The sequence below is a fragment of the Engraulis encrasicolus genome, chromosome 10 (genome assembly GCF_034702125.1).
Source record: "Engraulis encrasicolus isolate BLACKSEA-1 chromosome 10, IST_EnEncr_1.0, whole genome shotgun sequence".
NCBI lineage: Eukaryota > Metazoa > Chordata > Actinopteri > Clupeiformes > Engraulidae > Engraulis > Engraulis encrasicolus.
Genome location: NC_085866.1, coordinates 42036643 through 42061642, shown reverse-complemented (window position 1 = coordinate 42061642; position 25000 = coordinate 42036643). Strand labels below are relative to the sequence as shown.

Here is a 25000-nt window from a genome sequence, read left to right as displayed (position 1 = left end):
CAGCATTTCAAGAACTAATCAACGGATTTGGACGAATTTGGATTTGTGGAGTTGTTGATAATGACCCAAGGAACAAGTGATTCAATTCTGGTGGTGATCCGGATCAGGAACTGGAACCAGGACATTTTAAAAGATTCTGTCAGCAGGATAACTCAAAAACGAGCCACCGGATTTGGACAAAGTTTTGTGGAGTAATGACCCAATGAACAAGTGATTGAATTCTGGTGGTGATACGGACCAGAACCAGGACCTTTTTAAAGGACCAGTTCAGTCAATTTCAATACAGTATGCTGTTTTATTGCTCACGCTACCCTTGACTTGTCAGTACCCGGTGATGCCACATTATTCGGCTAAGCCCTTTCCGAGATATGAGCTATTCTAATGGGGCAGCGTTTGTTTATATTTTAAAAAAAATAACATAAGCCCACTCCAAATATTTTCCCATAAGGTATGAGGTTTGTTAGTTGTCTGCTGATGTTGTACAGTATAACCTTTCGGATGTTTTGGGGAATAAATAAAAATGTTTTTTTGAAATGTAAACAAAGCGCTGCCCCCATTACAATGACCAAGATCTCGGAAAAGACTGAAGAAGAAGAAAAAAAAAACTCAGGTACTGACAAGTCCAGGGTAGTGTGAGCATTAAAACTGCATATTGAAATTGACTGAACTAGTCCTTTAAATATTCTTCCCCATTGCTGGCCTATAAATCTAGACGCCCCTAGTGACCAGAAATTGAATTTGGGGAAACAACATAGCATAACATCAAATGTTCTATCAAGCAGCTTCCTTAGCAGAGGTCTGCGCTCTCTGAGTGCTTCTAGTTACAGAGGTATTTGACAATAAAGTACACATTGACTTTACTTTGATTTTGACAGTCGGAATCTGTTGAATGTTTTATTTTACAGTGACTTGGAAGATGAGGGCTGCCATATCACTGCTGTTGCTGCTGCTCTCCATGTGTGGAGTCAAGGCACAGAGTCAAGGCACTGACACCTCTGCTGAGCTGAAGGAACTTAGAGACATGGTGGTGGGACTGAAGACAGAGCTGACTGCAGTGAAGACCAGACTGGCCACCGCTGAGACTGAAATGGAGAACATGGAGAGATATATCAAAGCAACACCCAAGGTGGCCTTCTCTGCAGGTTTGGGCTCAGGAAACATAGTGGCTGGGAGTAAAGACCTGAACTTAGTGTTCAGTAGAGTCATCAACAATATTGGAGAGGCCTACAGCAGCACAACTGGCTTCTTCACAGCTCCAGTCAGGGGAGTCTACTACTTTAGGTTCACTGTTAGGGATGATCTGGCCTCAGAGGCAATGGTTATCAGGATGAATAAGAATGGAGAGAAGGTCATGTGGCTGTATGATCATGGCAATGATGCCAATCCCACCTATCTGTCCAGTGGCCTGACTCTGGAGCTGGAGAAGGGAGATACAATAAACCTGATGATACCAGAAGGCAAGAGGCTTATAGATACTGATAATAACTTCTGTACCTTCAGTGGCTTCCTGCTCTTCATGATATTCTAAACACCAAAAGATCACCATGACCACTCATTCATGTTGGTGATCACTTGATTGAGAAATTATGAATGTAAATCATTATCATTTGTTTGAAAAATGAAAAAAGTACATCCTTATCATGATCAAATAAATGTCTTATACTGCATATCTGTCGGGTTATCATTACACACCAATACAACAATAGAAGGACTTCTGCAATCAGTGACATGTGTCCCCGCTATCTATGACCACATACTGTACATGTACAATATAGTACATCTGAATAGCAATGTAGCAGAAGACCCAGAAGTAGAGGGTTGGTGATAATGAATTAAATTGTGTGTGTGTGTGTGTGTGTGTGTGTGTGTGTGTGTGTGTGTGTGTGTGTGTGTGTGTGTGTGTGTGTGTGTGTGTGTGTGTATGTGTGTGTGTGTGTGTGTGTGTGTGTGTGTGTGTGTGTGTGTGTGTGTGTGTGTGTGTGTGTGTGTGTGTGTGTGTGTCTGTCTGTGTGTGTCTGTGTGTGTATGGACGTAGGCTAGGCCGCTACCGACAGATTGGGAAACGTGACAGCAGCTGAACCAATCACCAATCACTGTTCTGCAAAGCTCAATTCATACAGCATCCTTCTCAAAGTATTTCAACATTTTGGCAGGAGCAAAAGGTCATTTTCGGCACATAGGCAACACAAGGCGATTTTTGCGATTAGGTTTGCAGGATGACATTTGAGCCATACAATGCTGCCAAGGTGTACACATAATGGAAAGACCATCATACAACTGTGGACTACTGGGCTTTGAGATTACTGCTTGGATCATGGCCGTGAGGTAAAAATGTAAAGATATTGCATAAGATTACCATGGCAGAAAGAAGGACATAATTCCTTGCCTGAAATCATCCCAAAATGTCAGTGTCATGGCATTATGACTATGCCCTAGCAAATGTAGGCTATAACATACCTGCCCCATGCCTGATTCCAGGCACCATGCCTGAAATCTTTCAGCATCAGATTGCCTAAGAAGAGCAACATGGGTGGAGCATATATTATATGTCAGCCATTCCATCTGAAAGCAGCTGGATCAAGGTTTCCTGGCTCCCGTGGGATATGACCACCGTGTGATATCCACCATATGCTGACCAGATAAGAATGATGCAAAAATGAGAAACCACGAAGTGCTATAACCAGGGCCAGAATGCGATATTTGGTCATTTCGTACAAAGAGAGAGAGAGAGAGAGAGAGAGAGAGAGAGAGAGAGAGAGAGAGAGAGAGAGAGAGAGAGAGAGAGAGAGAGAGAGAGAGAGAACGCTGTTCAGGGTACTGGGCCGGAGGCATAACTGTTCTCCAGTTGTCCGTCTGGCCGTGAGTCCGTCACAGACTTTTGTTTACACAATAACTTCTGAATGGTTGGATGGATTTGTACCAAATTTCATGTACTAACACCATTATAGGTAGATTAATTGATTAAAATTTAGATGGACCGTTTTTCATTTTGTATAGTTCGATTTTTGCACGTATTACACTTCAAAATGAAAGAAATATCACCAGAGATGTCAAAAATAAAAGTAAAAGTAAATTCCAGGTGTACTGTAAGAGCAACACTAGCATATGATATTACATAGCTGTTACATAATTTACTCCGTTGTGCCTAGATAGACAGACTGTCTTGTTACTGAAAGACACTAAGAAACCAAACAAGGACCCACCACAAACTTGATCCAATCATTGCAGAATGATCGCAAGACAAGCTGATCGTAAGACAAGCTGATCGTAAGACGGGTACACAGGTCTACTGGTTACTCAGATAAGTTACCTTTCTTTGTTTTACTTTTACTTTTACTTTTGACACCTCTGAATATCACATATTGTGCCTTTAAGTGTTCTCCTCCTCCACGCTGCCTGCCTGCCTGTCCACTGGGCCCTCTGCACACTGCACCAGTGACAAGCAGGCCCTGCCCAGAGGCATCAACTGATCACCCAGTTTAAAATGGGCTCTCGTGGAGAGAGGCAGAGAAAGGCACACGGACAGTAAAACTATGTCAGAGGTAGAAAGAGAGAAACTGAGAAAAGGGAAGAAAGAAAGGGAGGGAGCGATGGAGGAGAAAAGAAATGTTACCTGCTGAGTTTGCTGACCTCCCCCAACTTCCAACAAGTGCATAAGGGAACTAGGTACATTTGTCTTTGGGTGTCTGGACACATACAGGTACGTGTACGTTTATGTGTACATGTACGTGTGTGTGTGTGTGTGTGTGTGTGTGTGTGTGTGTGTGTGTGTGTGTGTGTGTGTGTGTGTGTGTGTGTGTGTGTGTGTGTGAGAGAGAGAGAGAGAGAGAGAGAGAGAGAGAGAGAGAGAGAGAGAGAGAGAGAGAGAGAGAGAGAGAGAGAGAGAGAGAGAGAGAGAGAGAGAGAAAGACAGGAACAGAAAGTGTGTAAAAAAAGAGAAATATATGGAAAGCATACCACTTTAAACCTCTACACATTTGAGAGCAATGAAATGTCCTCGCACAACAAAACCCAAAATGTACATCACGCTAGTTTGACATGTCACTAGCATATTTGCCTCATGTAGTCTGCCATGATCGGCCGACTGATCTCCATGGCAACCGTGTTAAACAGGAGGAGGAAGTGAGGTCCTTACCTGCAGCGATGGGGGACTTCCTCTCGTCCAGGAGCTGAATGGCTGTGCTGGCCAGCACCACACTCTTGTTCTCATTTCCTGGTAAACACACGCACACACACACACACACACACACACACACACACACACACACACACACACACACACACACACACACACACACACACACACACACACACACACACACACACACACAGAGAAAGAAAGAAAGGAAAACATTTAAACATTTATTACTTTGACAGCTAAAAATTCAAACTGATCCCTCAGCAACCCCGTGAATTAACCAACACCCCCCACTGACCTGCGAACACGACAGCAAGTCTACTGCAATCTCCGACCGAAACTAAAAGCAGGGAGGTACGGAAACACACACGCACACACGCACGCACGCACGCGTGTGCGCGCACACACACACACACACACACACACACGCACGCAGAGTAGATCACAGCACCAAACACCACAACCCAGCGAGAGCCTTGCCACTGAGCCTACCATATCTAATGACCATTAGGTCCTCATTAACATTCCCGGCGGGCGCTTTGCGTGTGCTCACAAACACACACCCCACACACGCATGCCCGCATGCACACACAGACACACACACACACACACACACACACACACACACACACACACATACGGGGGGTTAGTGTGTTTTTATTAAATTGGCTCTTAATGTGAGTTGAGCTGAGCTTTTCAAACTCTGAGAAAATGAAAGCCTGCTCGAGCAGTGCCATTACTAGCGGGCAGAGAGACACACACGTAGAGAGAGAGAGAGAGAGAGAGAGAGAGAGAGAGAGAGAGAGAGAGAGAGAGAGAGAGAGAGAGAGAGTGAGAGAGAGAGAGAGAGAGAGAGAGAGAGCCTGCGGGTGAGCAGTTCTGTGTAAAATACATGCCATTTCAATAAAGCCCTGTCTCCCATCTGCATCCAATGGGCTTAACTCTCTTGGTGAGGGCTGAATGCATGAGGCAGCTGTGAGAGAGAGAGTGAGGAAGGAGGAGGAGAGAAAAGAGTGAAAAGTGAGGGAGAGACAAGAACATACCTGCCAACCTTGACATTTTTTTTTGAGTAGCAATTTATCGCGGCGCGGCAATTCACGGCGCAACAAATACCTACAAGTGAGAAAATGTGGTCAACGCAGCGCAATACCATGGGCCGCCGGCGGGCCCATCTCTGAGAGGCTACTTTGTTTTGCACACCTTGGGTTGCCAAATGTCAAGGGGGAAAATATGGAACACTTCATTCAGGCAGGGGGAGTAGGGGTCCTCTCCCAGGAAAAAATTGCTTTTCTTAAATGCAATTTCCTGCATTTTAATGCATTTTAGCCTAACATCCCGTGTATCTGGCAATTTCACCAGATTATCTTGCTCTTCACAGTACTTTGAACTACCATACATTATTAAACTTTCATGGAAGATGTTTTTTTGTTTCACACCATGACACCAATAAAATGCTATGGTATAGTGTGCTGGAACTCAGGCCTCTAAATTAACTTTATTGATCACCAGCCAATATGGCTGTTAATCTTACAAGTCAAACATACCACCAGTCTGGCTAGTAAATTATCCTATGTACCAGCCAAACAGAGCATTTGGTCACTTGGGGGGTGTTAAGGAGCTGGAATCGAGTATGACATTGAAGCATTTGCTTATTATTTTTTTGCTGTAGAAGGTATATGTAGGGAAATTTATAATTTGATTATATAATACAGATGCATTTCAGTGATTTTTATGAACAAAAAGTTGAATTGCAATGATTCTTACATCATTTCCCCCAATATTAATAAATGGTGATGTTGTCACCTACTGTGAAGAAGTATCAGCAGATTGTAGAGAAAAAGATAAAGACAGGTGGTATCTAGGCTAGGATAATATCAGGTTAATATTATTACTTTGGGGGCTAACATCAAAATCACACTTGCATCCATTCAGTAGCCTACACGTCACGTGGCTCTACCATTGACAGTATATTCTATTTACCGGTACTGTCAATGGGCTCTACTGATGGACGAGGGCTAATGGCCACTTGGAACTTCCACAGTAACTTTTGAGGTGCATGCACGCTTCTTTTTTCCACTTCTCTACATATTGGCCTATCTACCCTCATTTGCCGTCATGAGTTGGCTATTGTTCAGTGTTCTGCACATACATGATGACAGGATAATATATTTTATTGATAGATTGCCATACGTGATTACGGATAGTTCTAGTCGTGGAGTCATGCATATTTTGGTATGACGCACAATACCTGTTACACCTGTTCACAGAATGGGCCACGACTCCAGTATTCCTATGTCTTTATACGGTGTCATGGTAGATTACGGATGTACTCCGAACACAACCGTTAGAACTATCGCTTTATTTCGCCCAGTTAAAATGATCCGACGCAAAGGGAAACCGAATTTATTTCGCTGCTAATCTGCTAATTTATAGCGCAGTAATAGTCAGCAGTCGATCACATTTTCTCATTCGGAAGTAATCTCGTTTCGGTCCAATATATATATATAAAAAGCACCAACATATTGCCGTCAAATACGACGGAACATTGGGTGAACCATTATGTTCAGGACGACAGACCTCGAGCTTTATTTATTTTCATAAGTTTACGGATTTAGCAACTGGACGCAATTCACTATTCCCATTGAGGCTACCTTTCTCAAAGCCCATTTACCTTTGAAACGGTGATTTTGACGGTGCTCACATGTAAAACTACAGCGACAGCACCAAGATGGGTAATATATGATGACAGGAGGAGGACACTTGTGTCAGAGATTATAGGAGTAGTCTATCTGCTTGTGTGTCTTCGAAGCAAACTTTCTATCTGCAGCTGATACCTCGACTCGAGCGGAGCGACAACAAATGAAGACCCCCTAAACCAGCGCTCTGATTGGTCAATATTTCCCCCCCACACGTTGCTGGCCAATGGAAAGGCCAGCGCCAGAGTTGCAAGCAGAGCCATATCTACGGCTCTGGCTGGTTGCAAGTCTACAGAGAAATATAATATATAAGGGCCCGTGAAAACACCTTGCTATTGGTTTTTCCCGTATTTTGAAGTGACAGCGCCGTAGTTTGATGTCAAAATCCGTATCTGCTACACAAAATGCGTAATGGTCGGCAGGTATGCAAGAAGGAGATAGTGAGGGGGAAAGACAGAAAGAAAGAAAGAAAGAAAGAAAGAAAGAAAGAAAGAAAGAAAGAAAGAAAGAAAGAAAGAAAGAAAGAAAGAAAGAGAGAAGATGACAAAATGAGAGCAGAAGACAGAGAAGGAGATGATGAGAGAAGAAGAAGAGAAAGAGAGAGAAGACTAAGAAGAAGAAGAAGAAGAAGAAGAAGAAGAAGAAGAAGAAGAAGAAGAGGAAGGGGAGAAAAAAGAACTAGAGAGGGTCTTTGCCCTAACAGATTTAATTTCAAACTTCAGAAATCAAGCTTGTGGGCCAAAACACTGTCCTGGACTAATCAGAGAAAGAAAGTGGGAAGGAACCGGGTGACAGAACGAGAGCTCAGGAGAAGGAGAGAGAACGACAGAGGGGTGCTAGTGGGAGGAAAGAGGGAATGAAAAAAAAAAACGACAAAACGCTTTGATGTTCGTTTATTAAATCACTAAGGAGGACAAGGGAGCTTTACAAAAGGATAAAAATGCACAAAGCAAAAAAAATAAAAATAATTGCTTTCCTCTTAGTTCTGAAATCAAATCAAAGAAAAAACAAATGTGAAGTATTGAGTAGTGGAAAAGAAATAGGTGGGAGTTGATCAAAGTAAGAAACAGAACAAAGAAGAAAAAAAGAGAATGGGAAGATACAAGGAGAGATAAGAGCAAGACAACAAGGGAATGCAAAGACAGAAAAAAAGAAACAAAACCCAAGAAATGGAACTGAAGAGGATTAAATACGATCGTACAATGAACAACATAGAAAACGCTGAGTGCTGAGTGGTAGAAACAGGAATTACTGTGAATTTCACACTTCGTTACACTAGAGTCTCGCCAAAAGATTAACCACACAAATAACCGCATGGAATGGAACAATAACAACTAAAGCCTGACGAACAAAAAAACAAAGTACCAATTCCTGGCCGTCACACGTCTTGGCCCTTGAAAACCATTCCACTAAACGAACTTGGGCTGACAATGCAACAACAATACAAAAAGCCTGAATGGAAAAAAACACACCCAGCTTCAATTTGAAAGGGGGTCAGTCTAGTTTCTCTCTAGCTAAATCGCTGGCACTCGAGGGGTAACTTGAGCATCAGAGGCCCAGCTGGTGAGCCAAACAGGGACCCCGGAGAGAGGAGAAGCTCAGGAGGGAGAAAAACTCCAAGTGAGCAAGTGAGCTCCGAGCGAGTGAGCGAGAGGCTCAAAGTCTCACGGCGTGCCACAATTATGTCTGGAATGGCACTGTTTGGAAAAAAACATGAAAATGTCATATTAGCATGAGAGAGAGGGTCCGTTTGAAGTGTTTTGGGTTTGTAATATGCAAACCGCTGTAAACAAATATGCTCTAATGGGAAGGCTTAAGAAGACGCTTGCCTGCCTGATGCTTCTCTGCCTGCTTGTCTTGCCTGTCTTGCCTGCCTTGCCTGCCTGCCTGCTGGTGCTCCAGAGAAGTGTGGGGCAGTGGTTGGTTCTGAGAAACTGAGCGGGTTTTCTGCCTGACCCAGAAACTGAGTGGTGTGTGTGTGTGTGTGTGTGTGTGTGTGTGTGTGTGTGTGTGTGTGTGTGTGTGTGTGTGTGTGTGTGTGCGTGCGTGCGTGCACGCACGTGTGTCTGTGATCATACTATATCTAAATCTATCTATCTAAATGTGAATGCATATGTGTATAAATTGGGAGGGAAAGTGGAAAACAGCGATCCTAGCGGTTACGTTCCAAACACCAGGGCGATCCTATTGAAACTCCCATAGACGAGTTTTTAAAAAAATCCCACAAAGATATGGCTAGGAACTATAACAACAGACACATTTTCAGCGTACACAATAGGATTAACTACTACCTGTGAAAATCCTAAATCATTTTTTGCCCTTTTAAGAAAAATAGAAATTGTGCCAATCTGGTCGGAAACGGACTACATCTCCCAGCATGCTGTGCTTCGTGCCTCGTTGACAACACAGAGAAACAAATGAACGCGAATGAACGCAAGTTATTCGCATATCTTCACATTCTTGTAATCCTGTGAGTTCCACATTGTCTTCTTATTAAACATATATACACGCGATTACATTGGTTTGGTTTTAACTTCTCTAGTAGATATGATGGCTTCTGTGGTGACGAGTAACCACCTCTCTGGCTCATGTTTGGCTATGCTAATTTGGCTATGCTAATTACATGGAGTAAACACGTCACACTTACCAGTCAGTATAGTTCTGTACTAGCTTTTTAAAGAATATTAAATTCAGTTCAGATCAGTGAAAAACCGAACATTTTACCACCCGATTCGATAAAACGGTCCAACATGCACATTATATGACTGTCACTACTTCTACTTCGTCGTCAGGGCCGAGATGTAATTTTACAAAGAAAAAACCCATTCATTTGTTGCAGGGGCTTGGAACGTTGCCAGCAGGGGGTGATGAGATTACTTTCCCTCCCAATATGAGTGTACATATGTGTGTATGTGTGTGTATGGAGAGGTGTGTGTGTCAATACCATCGGTGGAACTGTGTGTACACCTGTGTAGCTGTGTGATGACAATGCAAGGAGACTCCAGGTGGTGTATCAGAGCACACAGCTCTGGAGGTTAAAGACACGCCTTACACCCCAGGCGAAGGAGGGACACAAAAATGGGTCACTAATCTTAATGATACATCAGACACATTTCACACCAACCTGCACTTCCATCTCTCCCTCTCCCCTCTCTCTCTCTCTCTCTCTCTCTCTCTCTCTCTCTCTCTCTCTCTCTCTCTCTCTCTCTCTGTCTTTCTCTCTCAGCTCTATTTCCCTCTGTCTCTGTCTGGCACTTCAATATTGAGTTTGTGCTGGTGTTGTGATTCCACTGGCGGCCATGAGAGGGAGTAGTTCTCTCACATTAGTGTGGCACACAGTTACAGTCACAGGGGACTGTTTCACATGCCAGGAGCCACTTCAGTCAAGGTGAGCTCTTCACTGGCCACTGCTGCTGCCCATCCATCCTCATCATCATCATCATCCTCATCCTCATCTTCATCGTCATAATCATCTTAGCCATCATCGTCATAGTTAATGGCAGCATTATGGGCACGCTAATAATGCATACTGATGATGAAAGGTAAGCACAGAAACACACGCACACCCACACACATTCACCCACCCAAGTTTTTTGGCCCCTAACGCTCAAAATGACATGCTGTCATACACACACAGTCAACACAGACAACACAAACACCTAAGAGTAGACACACGCACACACGCACGCACGCACGCCCGCACGCACGCACGCACGCACGCACGCACGCACGCACGCACACACACACACATACACACACACACACAGCCAATGAAGACCCATCCATATGGAGTAAAAATTAGGACTTTTTGTTCTGTACCCATAGAAAAATTATCAGTGCATATTTGGGATATGTGTGCATCTTTGGTTGTAGTTGTTATGATTGGTCAGAATTCCCTGAGTTCCAATTAGTGGTGTGGATTGGCACTGCCCTCACGATCCAATTCGATCACGATTCGGGAGGTAGCGGTTCGATTCGATTCGATTCTATGCGATCCGATCCGATTCAATTCTACAATGCATTGCAATGCATTACCTCCAATTTTTTGAAACTCAATTCTAACAAAACTGAAGTCCTACTAGTAGGCACCAAATCCACCTTATCCAAAGCAGATAGTTTTTCCTTCTCAATTGATAACTCTCCTGTCTCCCCCTCCCCTCAAGTTAAGAGTCTGGGCGTCATGCTTGATGGCTCTCTATCCTTCCTCTCCCACATTAACAACATCACACGATCTGCTTATTTTCACCTATGCAACATTAACCGTCTCCGCCCCTCTCTCACTTCCCATTCTACCTCCATTCTTGTACACAGTCTTGTCACCTCCCGCATTGATTACTGTAATTCTCTCCTCTTTGGTCTCCCTCAAAAATCTCTCCACAAGCTCCAACTGGTCCAGAACTCAGCAGCCCGCATCATTACTAAAACCCCTTCCTGTCACCATATTACCCCTGCACTGCAACATCTCCACTGGCTCCCTATCAAATATATATATTCATTTTAAATTACTTCTCCACACCTTCAAGGCTATCCACAATCTTGCCCCCCCCTTATCTATCTAATCTTATTCACATTGCTGTTCCCTCCCGCCCCCTCCGTTCCTCTTCCTCCATTCTCCTCTCTGTCCCCTCAGCCCGTCTTAATACCATGGGTAATAGAGCTTTTAGCTGCTCTGCTCCTCAGCTGTGGAATGCCCTTCCCCCTGACATCCGCAATATTGACTCTGTGCCCCTGTTCAAATCCAGGCTAAAAACCCATCTGTTTCAGATTGCCTATTCGTCATGATTCTTAATCTCTGTTTTATTTTATTTCATCTTTTTTTTTTTAATTCATTTATTTATTTTGTTTAAAATTCTGTAAATGTGTCTTGTTTTATTTTTGTTTCTCTCTGTACAGTGTCCTTGAGAGTTTTGAAAGGCGCTTTTAAATAAAATGCATTATTATTATTATTATTATTATTATTATTATTATTATTATTAAATTTCTACTGAAAGCAAAACAAATGTCAGTCATGATGAGGCAATACAAGTAGTCAGATACTGAGCAACAATTTATTGGCTGTTTTCTGTATCAGTCTGTATCAGTCTTCCAATGATTTGAAGTGCTTTTATTTTATTTAACATTCATTTGCTCCCGAAATATCCATGGAAATTGCCAGATCGATTCTGGAACTTGCCGGATCGATTCTGGATCGCCCATGCCCCGCATTAGATTGCATCGGCGAATCGATCATTGTTGACACCACTAGTTCCAATGTCACCCATGCCTGTCGCATGGTGACGTAACCAATGACGTATTTGTGTCCACTTTCACACATATCTGAGAAATTCGCATTCGTACTGAAGACAGTGTACTTGTAGCTTTTCAATTCATTAATGTATTTTTTTTATAATTCGATTCATATTTTGACAAATATAAAACACACAACCCATTATAATTACGAATGGAATCATTTTTAGAGTTTACCAATACACTACCAGTACTTACTTTATGCTCAACTACAACCAAAGACATATATTCCAAATATGCACAGATTACTCTCCTAAGGATATACAGCCGTCTCAGAAAGTTTTGTCGCCTATCCATCTCACTAAAAAAGTCTCTCCCACTGTCCTGTCACAAAAAAAACATCCAAGAGTGTGACAGGTCTAATTCTGAAAAAAAGAAGGCTAATTGGACTCATAATCTGAAGTCATGATCCCAAGATCAATCATTTTAAAACTGATATCAACAAAACTATATGGTGTTGGAGAAGAAGAATATGAAAAAAAATACATGGTGCCTCAAGTGAAACATGGTAGGGATAGTATACAGCTCTGGAGCTGTATTCATGCTGCTGGTGTTTGAGGGCTTTTATCAAATCGTGAATTTAAACATGTATTGCTCTACGAATAGCGAATATGTCATCATCTCTCATTGACCTTCATTGTTTTTCATTGTGTTGCTTTCCATGATAACAATGACCCTAATCATACACCTAAGGCCAAAGTTGATTATCTGAAGAGGTGAGAGTGATTCAGTGATTAAGTATGAAGTATTTGAAGTGTTTTGAAGTGACTTATCTGCTCATTTTCACATTATGTTCGACAGGCGACAAAACTTTTGTCTTGTGAAAACCTGCCATTCATGTGTTCATTAAGGGCGGAATTCTCCCGTCTCCACTTAAGTCGGTTTTACGCACGCATATTTTACGCGGTCTTATCTTGCGCGTATTCTCCCCTCTAGAACGTCGCCACACCCCTCGCGCTTAACTCAGAAAAACAGCGCGTAGCCCAACATAGGCATGATATATGCTAAATGGGGGGACGAGTCTCCGCCAAGTTCATCAGTTGTGGCTACAAGGAAACTATGAGGCATGGATTTTCAGATCAACCATGTGAAAACCTCGGCAGTCCATTGAGATCCAACACTGAACTTTAACTTTGAATTTAAAACCACGTGCTAAATGTCCTCTTGCAAAAGCACCTCAAAATCTAACCTCAGCTCATTTTCAGGAACACAAGGCGAGTAGTGGAGGTGAGATATTGAGATGGAAACGCAATGTGTACTTTTGGCGGGAACTCCGCTGAGTGTTATGGTGCGCAACAGGTTGATTGAAATAATAAACATGATGAAACGTTTTGTTAAAAATGGAGTTTGGCGTGTTGCCTGGACAATTCCGGACATCAAAAACTGATTTAAAATGCTGATCATTCCCACAGCTAATTCCCACAGTAATAAACACATTGTATTTGCTGACTTTTAAAAGTGCTTCTCCGCTTCTCTGTACAGCAACGTGACTTTAATATCATTGGAAATATGTGGATCTCAGCTGTCCGTCAGCATATTACACTTAGGCTACATGCATGCCGAAGAATGAAAAAGGAAATCAATCGTCATGAAAAAACGAAGACTTTATACTCTGTCGCAGACATGGGAATTAATTGGACATGGGCATGCGATGCCAGGCCATGGACTTAAACGCGCAGCTGATGGGGTGTAATAGAGACCAGAAGCGAAATGCCAAAGACATGCTCTGATATGTAGGCCTACCCTTTTACGTTTAGCTGTAATGACATTCAGGAAATATTTTCTGCCTTACAAAAACAGATAGGACAACCTGTAGCCTACCTCAGTAGGTGGTGGTTTTGTATGTCGGGCATCAGTTCAGAAAGTTTAATAGGCTACGTGCACATATGCACGAGTGCCAATAAATCACAAAAGTGGAGGAGTTGCAATAAAAAAAACATTTAGCCTACTTAACGTCGTGGCTACAACATAGTAAAATGGTGACGGTTGTTTTTTGAATAGGCATACTTTGGCTGTTAGGACGACTGGAACAGCGGTCTTTAGTCTGACGTGCCTTGTCAACTTACTTGCGCATGGTGCAACGAGGTGTTTTTGGTTTTACCGTCCGTGGGGACAACATGATGATCCTCATACTGATGAATTAATTGCCTGCTTTTGTTTGTAAGTTCACCGATATGAGAACATGCTCTGGACAGCTGGTTATATTTTGTCACAATTAATGTAGGATGTTTATATGGAACTGTGAATGAATTTCGATTTGGACTCACGCTGACGGTAAGGAACATCAACAAAGCATAGCCTACCGTGTAACATATTCAAAATGCGAGCCAAGCGAGCATCAAATGCAATATTGCATTTTACCTCATAGTGGCGCTTGACCTTACTACAGCCCTTTGATGCGCGTAAAGGCAAACCCGCGTAAGTGGTCGGGAGAATCCGCTTAGGATCGATTAACATGGGAAACTCCCTGATTTTGGCCTGGCCCCACCCAAAGTGCGCAACTGAAGAAATCGTGCGTAAGCCCCGCTTACTCACTGGCTTGAGTAAGCTCGGAGGCGCTGTTCCACACTTTTTTTGACTTAAGCGGGTGGGAGAATTCCGCCCTAAATGGTCAATCTTCCTTTGGCGCATGAAATTTATTTTTGAACATAAAACTTCATTTGGGAGGGTTGTAGCTTTCATATGAGCGACTTCTGAAGCCAAGTGATTAATTGAAAGTCAGGTTATTAGCTGTTGTTCCAAACAGATGGATAGGCGACAAAACTTTTTGAGACGGCTGTACATGTTTTTATCCATAAACTTGCCTCAAACACAAATACGATAAAAGAGAACAAAAGTAAAGTCTGGGTCATGTAGTGGGTCATAGTGTCCTTGAGTGCTAATTGCCCTACCATACTTACCTACACCAGTGTTTCCATTCCCATGCAATTCACTGTAATGTCTCCCCCCCCCCCCTACTCCCACCACTGTCCCAGCCCACTTCCCACTTCAAACACAACATCGTGCAGGACTATCAATCACACCACACGGATACGAGGCCACGCAACGCGGCGGACCCTGAACTGAACCGAGGCCCGAGACGTCTCCCAGCATCCTTCGCTCTCTCCCTCTCTCCCTCTCTCTCCCGCTCTTCCCTTCTCTCAATGGCTTTGTTCCTCTCTCTCTCTCTCTCTCTCTCTCTCTCTCTCTCTCTCTCTCTCTCTCTCTGTCTCTCTGTCTCTCTCACATACTCTCTCTCGCTCTCCCCCTCTCTCCATCTCAATCCCACTTCTCCTGTTTATATTGGAGTATTGACTGGGAAAACAGGATGTCTTGGAAAAAAAGAGAGAGACATAAAAAGAAGGAGTGGAAAAAGTAGAGGATGGTTATCGTGGTGTTGGTGTTAGTGGGTTGGCGGTGTGTTCAGGGGATGTGCGGGTTCTCTCCCATTCTCATTTAAATCCCTTGTTCTCCTCTTTCTCTCTCTTTCTCTCTCTGTCCTCGTCCCTTCACATGAGCGAGAAGAGCTATTCATTAAAGAGTGGCCTTGATGGCGATAAGCTGTGTTTGAGTGGCTGTGGATGGCTGCAGACCTCCACTACAAAAATGTATGTGTGCATAATCCACGTCATCCCCACACCCACAGCACCGAAACCTCTATACTACTGCAGCCACTGCTGCATACAGTAGTGCATAGTGCAAGTGCATAGTATTCATACACACAAACACACAGACAAAACTCACAAATGCACACACACACACACACACACACACACACACACACACACACACACACACACACACACACACACACACACACACACACACACACACACACACACACACACACACACACACACACACACACACACACACACACACACACCTAAGCTCCCAAAACTGTTCCTGCTCTAAGCCTCATGCGGCTTTTTGAGGTAATCCCCTGAAGAGAGAGAGAGAGGAAGAGAGACAGAGACAGAGACAGAGACAGACACACAAACCGACAGGCAGACAGACACCGAGAAAGTGAGAAAGTGATGAGAGGGAGATGGTTGCAGACAGAAAACCCGAGAAATACATAAAAAAAGACAGACACAGAGAGAGAACGAGAGAGATAGTGGGAGAGCGATTTTTGAAGCCATCCCCCGGTTTCAGTATCTAATCAAAGCAGTGATTCTACGCCTCCAGAGCATAAGACATACAGCTCAGCCCTCATCCATGTATCCTTAGAGATACACATGTACATACAGTGCAGACGGTTTAAAGTAAGGATAGACCGATACATATATATGCATATGTATCGGTCCGATATTTGCATTTTTTAAGTGTATCGGTATCGGCCGATATGCGTGTGGTTTTGGACGATACACAATATTTATTATTTTATGTCATTCGGGTTTTTTTTAAAAGCACCAAGACACTTTATTTTATTACTTGATTGTTAGACCTTACTTGATTGTTAAAGTGGGTGTTACAAGTTCTACCTCAATTTGATCTGGAATATTTGCTATTTTTTAACCTTTTTTTTAACCCATATCGGCCCCAAATATCGGGTATCGGAAATCGGGTATCGGCTAAGGGTGATGAAAAAAAAATCGGTATCGCATTGGCCATTAAAAAACCTGTATCGGTCGACCCCTAGTTTACAGTGAGCAGGAGGCCAGAGAAGAGAGGCAGAGAATGTAAGTAACAGGAGGAATAAAACAATAATGGAGTGTATATGTTGGATAAGAGTATACCTTTATGTGTCAATATGTATCTACATTCAGTAGATACATACTGTACACAGATTGTATGTGTTGGATAGTATCTGTGTGTGTGTGTGTGTGTGTGTGTGTGTGTGTGTGTGTGTGTGTGTGTGTGTGTGTGTGTGTGTGTGTGTGTGTGTGTGTGTGTGTGTGTGTGTGTGTGTGTGTGTGTGTGTGTGTGTGTGTGTGTGTGTGTGTCTGTGAGTGTGCGGGGGTGCGGGGGTCTGTGAGTGTGCCTTTAAGTGTGAATATGTATCTGCTGTATCTACATGCAGTATGCATCTGAAGTAGTGAGAGACACTGAGAAAGAGAAGCCGAGACGGCAACCCAAAGACAATAGAGAGAGAACAGGGGAGGGAGGGTAGGATTGCGATCCAGAGAGAATGGTCGGAGTTGCAAGGATCTCTGAGGTGTTTTATTTGTGTTGATACGTTTCCACATACCAGAGCAAAGCACAGATCTAAGATACGTGTCCACTTGGACTGGGGAACCAGCAGTGAAGCCTGATATATTTACTGTGAGGAGAATGAAAAGTGACTTTAGGGAGATGTGAGGATGTGTGTGTGTGTGTGTGTGTGTGTGTGTGTGTGTGTGTGTGTGTGTGTGTGTGTGTGTGTGTGTGTGTGTGTGTGTGTGTGTGTGTGTGTGTGTGTTTGCGTGTGTGTGTGTGTGTGCACGCGCCCGTGCATGCGTGCGTGCGTGCGCACGTGTGTTTGAGAATGTGTGTGTGTGTGCATGCATGTGTTGTCTGTACTGTAAATGTAAAAGGTGTGAGGCTTCTGTGTGGATGTAGGACTATGTGTTTGTGAATGATTGAGTCTGTGTGTGTGTGTGTGTGTGTGTGTGTGTGTGTGTGTGTGTGTGTGTGTGTGTGTGTGTGTGTGTGTGTGTGTGTGTGTGTGTGTGTGTGTGTGTGTGTGTGTGTGCTTACCTGGGTGAATAGACAGAGAGTAGACGAAGGTGCCAGGTATTTGTTCGGCGGCCCTCTTGTACCACAGAGGAAAGTGGTCTGCTGTAAAAACTCCTTCTTTGTCTTCAGCTGTCAGGAAGTCTCTTAGAACACACACGTATACACCAGTGACAGACACACATGCACACACACAGACACACACACAAAACACGCACAGAGACACAGACACACACAGGCAGAGAGACGAGGAGAACAACATCCGAAAGTTATTTCCTGCCTTTTCTCAACGCTCAATCAATTCGCAGCGCTCAATCAATCAATGACGGACACCCCAGCTAACCAATCCCCTTACTTACTGATTGGTCAGTTGATCAGGCACCACAAACAAGTTGATCCGTGATAGGCCGGTGCGAGTGCCCAGGTAAGCTATCTCCACCCCCTTGTCGGAGTTCCTGCACGAGCGAGGGAACAAGAAAAGGTCATGACGATGACGCCATGCTACAATAGAGAGGCTTCCAATACACACACACACATGCACACACACTTACAAGCACAACACACACAACACACACACACACACACACACACACACACACACACACACACACACACACACACACACACACACACACACACACACACACACACACACACACACACACACACACACACACACACACACACACACACACACACATACTGTATGCAGGGAGTAATATACGATCATGCGGCACCAGCCAAAGTGTGTCTCATGAATCTGTCCCTTGCACTCAGACAAGCAATAAAGTGGCCTGTGCCGTGGCCACTCAACACATTATAAAAGCTAACAAAAAGAGAGAGAGAGGGAGAGAGAGAGAGAGAGAGAGAGAGAGAGAGAGAGAGAGAGAGAGAGAGAGAGAGAGAGAGAGAGAGAGAATTACGGTCATGAAATACTGAATGTTAATCCTGCGAAGAGGGCCAGAAAATGTACACAAACGCACAATTTCACATTGAAAACGTTGCTATGCACACCGAACATGACACTGGAAAATAGATCAACAACACAGAAATAGCCAGACGCAGAGATAATATGTGCAGAATTTAACAACAAAAACAATGTCATTTACACAGACATACATACAGACAGGACAGACACAGACTAGAGAGACATAGGCAGACATAGAGACAGACAAACCCCAAAGTGGCAGATACCATAGACAGACAGGCAGAGAGACAGAGAGACAGACAGAGAGACAGACAGACAGACAGACAGACAGACAGACAGACAGACAGACAGAAAGACAGACAGACAGACAGAACATACTCTGATTTGTTGAGAGCCAGGCTGGTCCAGTAAGCCTCCAATGGAGCAGTGACCACGGCATCAAACAGCACCTCCTGCACCAACTCCTTATCACCTGATGAAAATAACCAGCAAAACACCACGATAAGAAAACACCAACCATGGGGTTACATACACATATACTTTACCAAGGATGCCATGGAACAGTCCCTTCAAGCAGATCAAAGCATGGGAGTCTGAAGAGAAGAGGAAGATTAAAGTAGCCAGGTTTCCCCTATTGAAACGCAAGGCCCTTAATCTATGTGCATGTTACTGTATGTTACAGTATGTAATATCTCTGTGTGGACTTTTTAAAGTAGTTTCTTCTGGTGCCAGAGCCCATGACAAGTGGCTGAGCTGGAGAAAAAGTCTCCTAGTGGATGTCAATTATATATGGTCCTCTGAAGATACCTAACACTAAAAGTTTGGGGTCACCCTTATTTTTCCCAATATTTTTTTTCGATTGTATGGACGTTGTAGACATCCATTGAACAGCCAGAGGTGAATAAAAGGTTTGATTATCCATTAAACTGGACAGAAGAGTGAAATCTAACCAACATGTTTAGATGTGATAGGTTTGTTCCTGCCCTTTCCAATGGTAGGTTTCTGACATTTGTCGCATTGCCACCTCAATTACAAATTCAAGTATCCTCATGAATCAGAATGTACCTGATGGGATCTGTAGTTATGAATTCATGACGGTCTCGGCCATGTTTCAGTGTAGACTACAGGCACATATCATATATCGGCGGAAAGCTTAGATTCTCCTCTTTCAAATGAAACGCATAACATCCCGCATTGTATGGTTTGACAGGAGCAGACGTCAACTTTTATATTCACTGTGCTCATACAGTATGGCTCATTGGGGGTGGCTGGGGATTCTGGACATCATCTCACTCTGGGAATAAATTAGTGTAGAACCACAACTGCCTATGAATACATGGCCGAGTGAGTGAGTAGCGGCCATATGCCTGGTCATGTGTTTTTTGTAATGGCTTTTAATTTGGCGATCACCGCGGGGTGTCACGTGAGTGTAGGGTATCAATTAGTGTGGTATTTAGGCACCTGTGCACCTGCTCACTGGTAGGGAGAGGGGTAGGCATGGGAGAGCACAATTTTTGTTGACCGCATGATCGAAACATTTGCTCTTTTAACGCACTTTGGCACTTTAACTCGCACCAGTTGCACACTGCATGGTGGCGGTTTTAGTATGCGTTTTTAACCTTTTGTATGGAACTGGATAAAACTTCAATAAAGAACAACGAACGAAGACAAGTGTTTGCGCGTCAGCTTTTAAACCTCCCAACCAACCTCTCGGCGGCACCAGTGGATTTTAGCCGCCACATTTTTGTCAACAAAAAAGTGTAGTTTTAGAAGCCCGACAAGTTTGCCTTTCACGTTACCTGGATTACGCACAAGGAAGACGACCGCCACAGTTGATTGGAAACAGCTGTGGATTCGTGGACCACAACTTCAACCACAGACAGCCAAGCAACTCCAAAGCGGTAGGCCTGTATTTAATCCATTTCGCTGTGTATTGGAAAACGCAGTCGGAGATTCGGCTTCCATTGGGGAAGAGGGCCGCTTTGATGTTTGCCGCTTGATGACGCTGGATGCGCTGCCGAAGTTGAATGTCATGGTTGGAAACGTAAATGGGTTACGTGCTTGAAACGTGAAGGCTTGTGAAATTGTGAAGTGTGAAACTTGTTGAGGCTTGCTACACGGCAAACGCTGAATTGTTTAACATTGCAACATGAGTGATAAAGGTGAACCCGATGGTGTTGATGTTGACGGTCGTCCCAAGCGTGACGCAAAACCAACTGAAAAAGCATTGTTACTAAAAATAGAAACATTGCAAAAGGATCGAAAAACAAACGTTAACAAAATCAAAGATTTAATTCCCTCCATGAAAGAACTTATGAAAAGAAATGAAAATGTCACTCTTGTGAAAAGAAATCTTGAAACACTAAAGCAACTGTATGACTCCTCCGTTTCACTGCATGACACATTAACCCCTTTGTTGCCACCAGACGTGAAAGAAAATCAAAATGAATGGTTCGCAAGTATTGAAAGCTACACAAGTGGGTTTACAGATGACGTCACAACATGGTTGAATGAATGTGAAACACAAATTAACTCTGTTGAAAGAACTCCTGTGAGTGAACAAAGTGAACAAAATGATGTTTGTCAAACCCAAATGCAAAATGAACCAGAGAAAGAAACTGAAATGTCTGCAGAGCTTCAGTGCAACCCTCTGACAGCATATCAAATGTGTCAACCAGGCCATCATCTTTATTATCCAGTATCTCTCAACCCTGTGTCAAGGCCCAGGCCAAATTGGCAGCTCTACTGGCAAGACAAGAGAGGACGCAGGAGAAGCATGGAAGCATGGAAGAGGAAGAGGAGCGGATAAGGAGAAGGAAGGAGAAATTACCCATGGACGAGGAGATTGCAGTGCACATGGCCAAATTGAATGTTTTGAAGTCTGCCAGTGTGGCCAGTAGACATTCCTCTAAACGCTCAATGGCGAAGGAGTCTCATGTCAGCAGGCCCAAAGTGAATACACTCAATGCCAATGCAGCTTCTCTCCTTCCCAGACCATCAGCACCAATACAAAGCCTGTGCAAATACCTAACATCAGTGGCGGCCCAGCTGTAAGGCCTAAAGTCAGAGGAGCCCACAGTGACACTCGAGTGCAGTTTCCTATCACAAAGCAACTCAAACCTGGAGCCAGTTCTAACCCAGTTACTCTAGGCCAGTCACAAAATCGATCACAAAATGCACCAAGCACTGGAAGTCGCTCAACCAACAGTGAGAACACGTCTGCTCTGGAAATCATAAAAAAACAAAACTCCTTTTACAATTACTCATACAACAACAGCAACTGTCATTTTTGCCCAAAAGAGACATTCAAGTTTTTGATGGAGATCCATTGGAGTACCACTCATTCATGAGAGCCTTTGAGAATGGTGTGGAGAGCAAGTCCGACAGTTACAGTGATTGCTTGTATTTCCTCGAACAATTCACCAGAGGGCGTCCTCGAGATCTGGTGAGGAGCTGCATGCATGCGAACCCTGACATGGGATATGCCCAAGCAAAGGCCCTACTGCAAGAACACTTTGGTGACGAGCAAAGAATCTCCACAGCGTACATGGATAAGGCTTTGTCCTGGCCTCCCATTAAATCTGAGGATGTGGAGACCCTGCAAGATTACAGTTTCTGAGAGGGTGCTGTAATATGATGAGTGATGTGCAATACATGTACGAACTGGATTTGCCAGCAAATATGCTTACAATTGTCAAGAAGTTGCCATATAAGTTGAGAGACCGTTGGCGAACAGTGGCCTGTGATCTACAAGAGCGGCGTCACTACAGAGCTGGTTTTTGTGACCTTGTTAATTTTATAGAAAAGCAAACAAAGATTTTAACCGACCCTGTGTTTGGGAATATTCAAGACGATTCACCGACTAAAGGTGTGAGCAGAACAAGTTTTACCGCTCAACCCAAAAGGAGTAGCTTTGCTACAAGCGTGAATACTGTTGGAAGGAACACGGTAGTATCGGCACGCACTTCAGCCAATGGCCCAGCCATGACTTGTCTGTTCTGTGGCGCTGGACACCCTTTGGACGTGTGCCCCCAGCTAAAGAAAAAGGCCCACAGAGAAAAGATTGCATTTCTAAAGGAGAACGGAGTTTGCTTTGGCTGTCTGTGCACCGGACACATCAGCAGGGACTGCAAAAGGCGTTTGTCCTGCGAGTCATGTGGTGCAAAACACCCAACAATGCTTCACATACAGTTCAAGGAAAGACTCAATTCTTCTGAAGATTCTGAAGATGAAGGCGCATCAGCAGTGAGCAGAACTGTGGTGTCAAGTGGTTTGACTGGGGCTGGCAGCAGTGAGTGCAAGCTCCCAATCGTACCAGTACAGATCAAGTCAACGAAAACAAATAAGATTCTCACCACTTATGCCTTTTTGGACCAGGGCAGCACTGCCGTCTTCTGCACCAAGAACTTAATGAACAAACTCAGCCTGTTTGGAAAACGGAAACGTATTCTGTTGCGCACCATGAGTCAAGAGAAGGTTGTGGACAGCTATGTAGTCACTGGACTGGAGGTGGCAGCTTTGGACAGCGACCAGTTCTGTCAACTTCCATACGTCTACACACAACAAAGAATGCCAGTCAGTCGAAGCCACATCCCACATCAAAGTGACATTGAAAAATGGCCTCATCTACACAACGTTCATTTGCCAGAACTTGATTCCGAGGTGGAATTGTTGATAGGCACCAACGTGCCAAAGGCCATGGAACCCCTAGAAGTGATCCCCAGTGTTGATGATGGACCGTTTGCCATCAAATCGCTTCTTGGGTGGACTGTTACAGGACCACTAGGTGGCGACTGTGATGACTTTGCTGCAACCGTTAACAGAATATCTGTGGTGAATCTGGACGAGCTTTGGCAGCAGCAGTTCCAGACTGATTTCCCAGAATGCAACAAGTATGAACAACCTGGCATGTCAAGAGACGATGAAAAGTTAATGACGCTGGTGGAAGATTCTACAACGTTGGATGGCCACTACCAAATTGCACTTCCGTTGAAAAACAGTCAAGTGAGAAAATGTGCTGAAGACAATGCAATAAGTTTCCAACATGAAACGATTGATAAAGTTTTAAACTGTTTTTATGTCGATGACTGCCTGGCAGGAGCAGCCAGTGAGAAAGAAGTTGTGCAACTGCAGAAAGAGTTGGTGTCTCTGTGTGTCAAAGGTGGTTTCAAGTGCAACCGGCGTGCTGTGATGGACGCCATACCAGAAGAGCAAAGGGCTAAGGACATGAAGGATTTGGACAGTCTGACGCCTTCAACTGTAAGATGATGGTGCAAGAAGGGGAATCCTCTCCACCGTCAGTTCCATCTATTCCATCCTGAGTCCCGTTGTCCTCACTGCCAGAATCCTCCTGAAACAGCTGTGTAAGAATGGACTTGGCTGGGACCATCCAATACCAGCGCCCGCTGCACAGGAATGGAGACTCTGGCTAGAAGAGCTCAGCCAATTGGAACAGTCGCAGGTTACACGGTGCCTGAAACCACCAGACTTTGGTGAAGTGACCACTGCACAGTTGCATCATTCCACAGACTTAAGTGAAAAGAGCTATGGTGTTGTGACTTACCTGCTCTCACAGAACGCTCAATCACAGCTGCATAGCGCCTTCGTCATGGGAAAGCCCAGGGTAGCCCCCTTTTGAAGTCGATTACCATACCACAAATCCCTCCGGGTTTTTACGCCAGTTTCGTCCACTTCTAATGCTATTAGCCATTCCCGTAATATGGCTGGTTTAGACAGTGGCAGTCGGTGAAAACGGTCGGGGTTCCAGCTTTTCATTTTACGGTCGCAGCCGGTGCGAACCGCGGACCATGTTTAGCCTACCTAGCCACCTGATTGAGTAGCCTGCATCCGGGTCAGAGAGTTGCAACAGTGAGACACCTCTGAAAACACTGGCCAGTGAAAGATTGTGTGGTCCGATGACATTATCTGTGCCTCGGTTTGATTGACGAGACCTTTGTGATGAAGTGTGTAGCGTTTTTGAAGTTGTTTATAGCGGGGAAACATCAGAAAAGAATAGGTTTAGAATTGGCCCCGCCGTGATGCGTTGGCTGCGTTTTTCACAAAAAAGCTTAAAATTAGCTAACTCCATAACGGCGCGGCATTGCCCGGAATGGCTCATCATTAGATACATTATGTGGCATGGGAAAGCGATGGTGAAACTTTCATTTTACGCCGGAACTATCCTTTAATTTGGCGATCACCGCGGGGTGTCACGTGAGTGTAGGGTATCAATTAGTGTGGTATTTAGGCACCTGTGCACCTGCTCACTGGTAGGGAGAGGGGTAGGCATGGGAGAGCACAATTTTTGTTGACCGCATG

The 25000-nt window shown here is 44.1% G+C and overlaps 2 protein-coding genes across 2 annotated transcripts in view; one reads left to right on the top strand and one right to left on the bottom strand.

Annotated features, from left to right (window-relative positions):
• Window positions 1-1667, top strand: part of LOC134457116 (complement C1q-like protein 2) — a 2433-nt gene extending 766 nt beyond the window's left edge. The window contains exon 2 of the mRNA XM_063208924.1: window positions 906-1667. Within this exon, the coding sequence (XP_063064994.1) occupies window positions 917-1528 (612 nt within the window). The 5' untranslated portion in view covers window positions 906-916 and the 3' untranslated portion in view covers window positions 1529-1667. The remainder of the gene's footprint in view (window positions 1-905) is intronic.
• cacna2d3a (calcium channel, voltage-dependent, alpha 2/delta subunit 3a) overlaps window positions 1-25000 on the bottom strand; it is a 307539-nt gene that overhangs the window by 88845 nt on the left and 193694 nt on the right. The window contains exons 24-27 of the mRNA XM_063208921.1: window positions 19061-19154; window positions 18114-18209; window positions 17779-17900; window positions 4136-4213 (exon numbers count right to left, since the gene is read on the bottom strand). Of these exons, the coding sequence (XP_063064991.1) occupies window positions 4136-4213; window positions 17779-17900; window positions 18114-18209; window positions 19061-19154 (390 nt within the window). The remainder of the gene's footprint in view (window positions 1-4135; window positions 4214-17778; window positions 17901-18113; window positions 18210-19060; window positions 19155-25000) is intronic.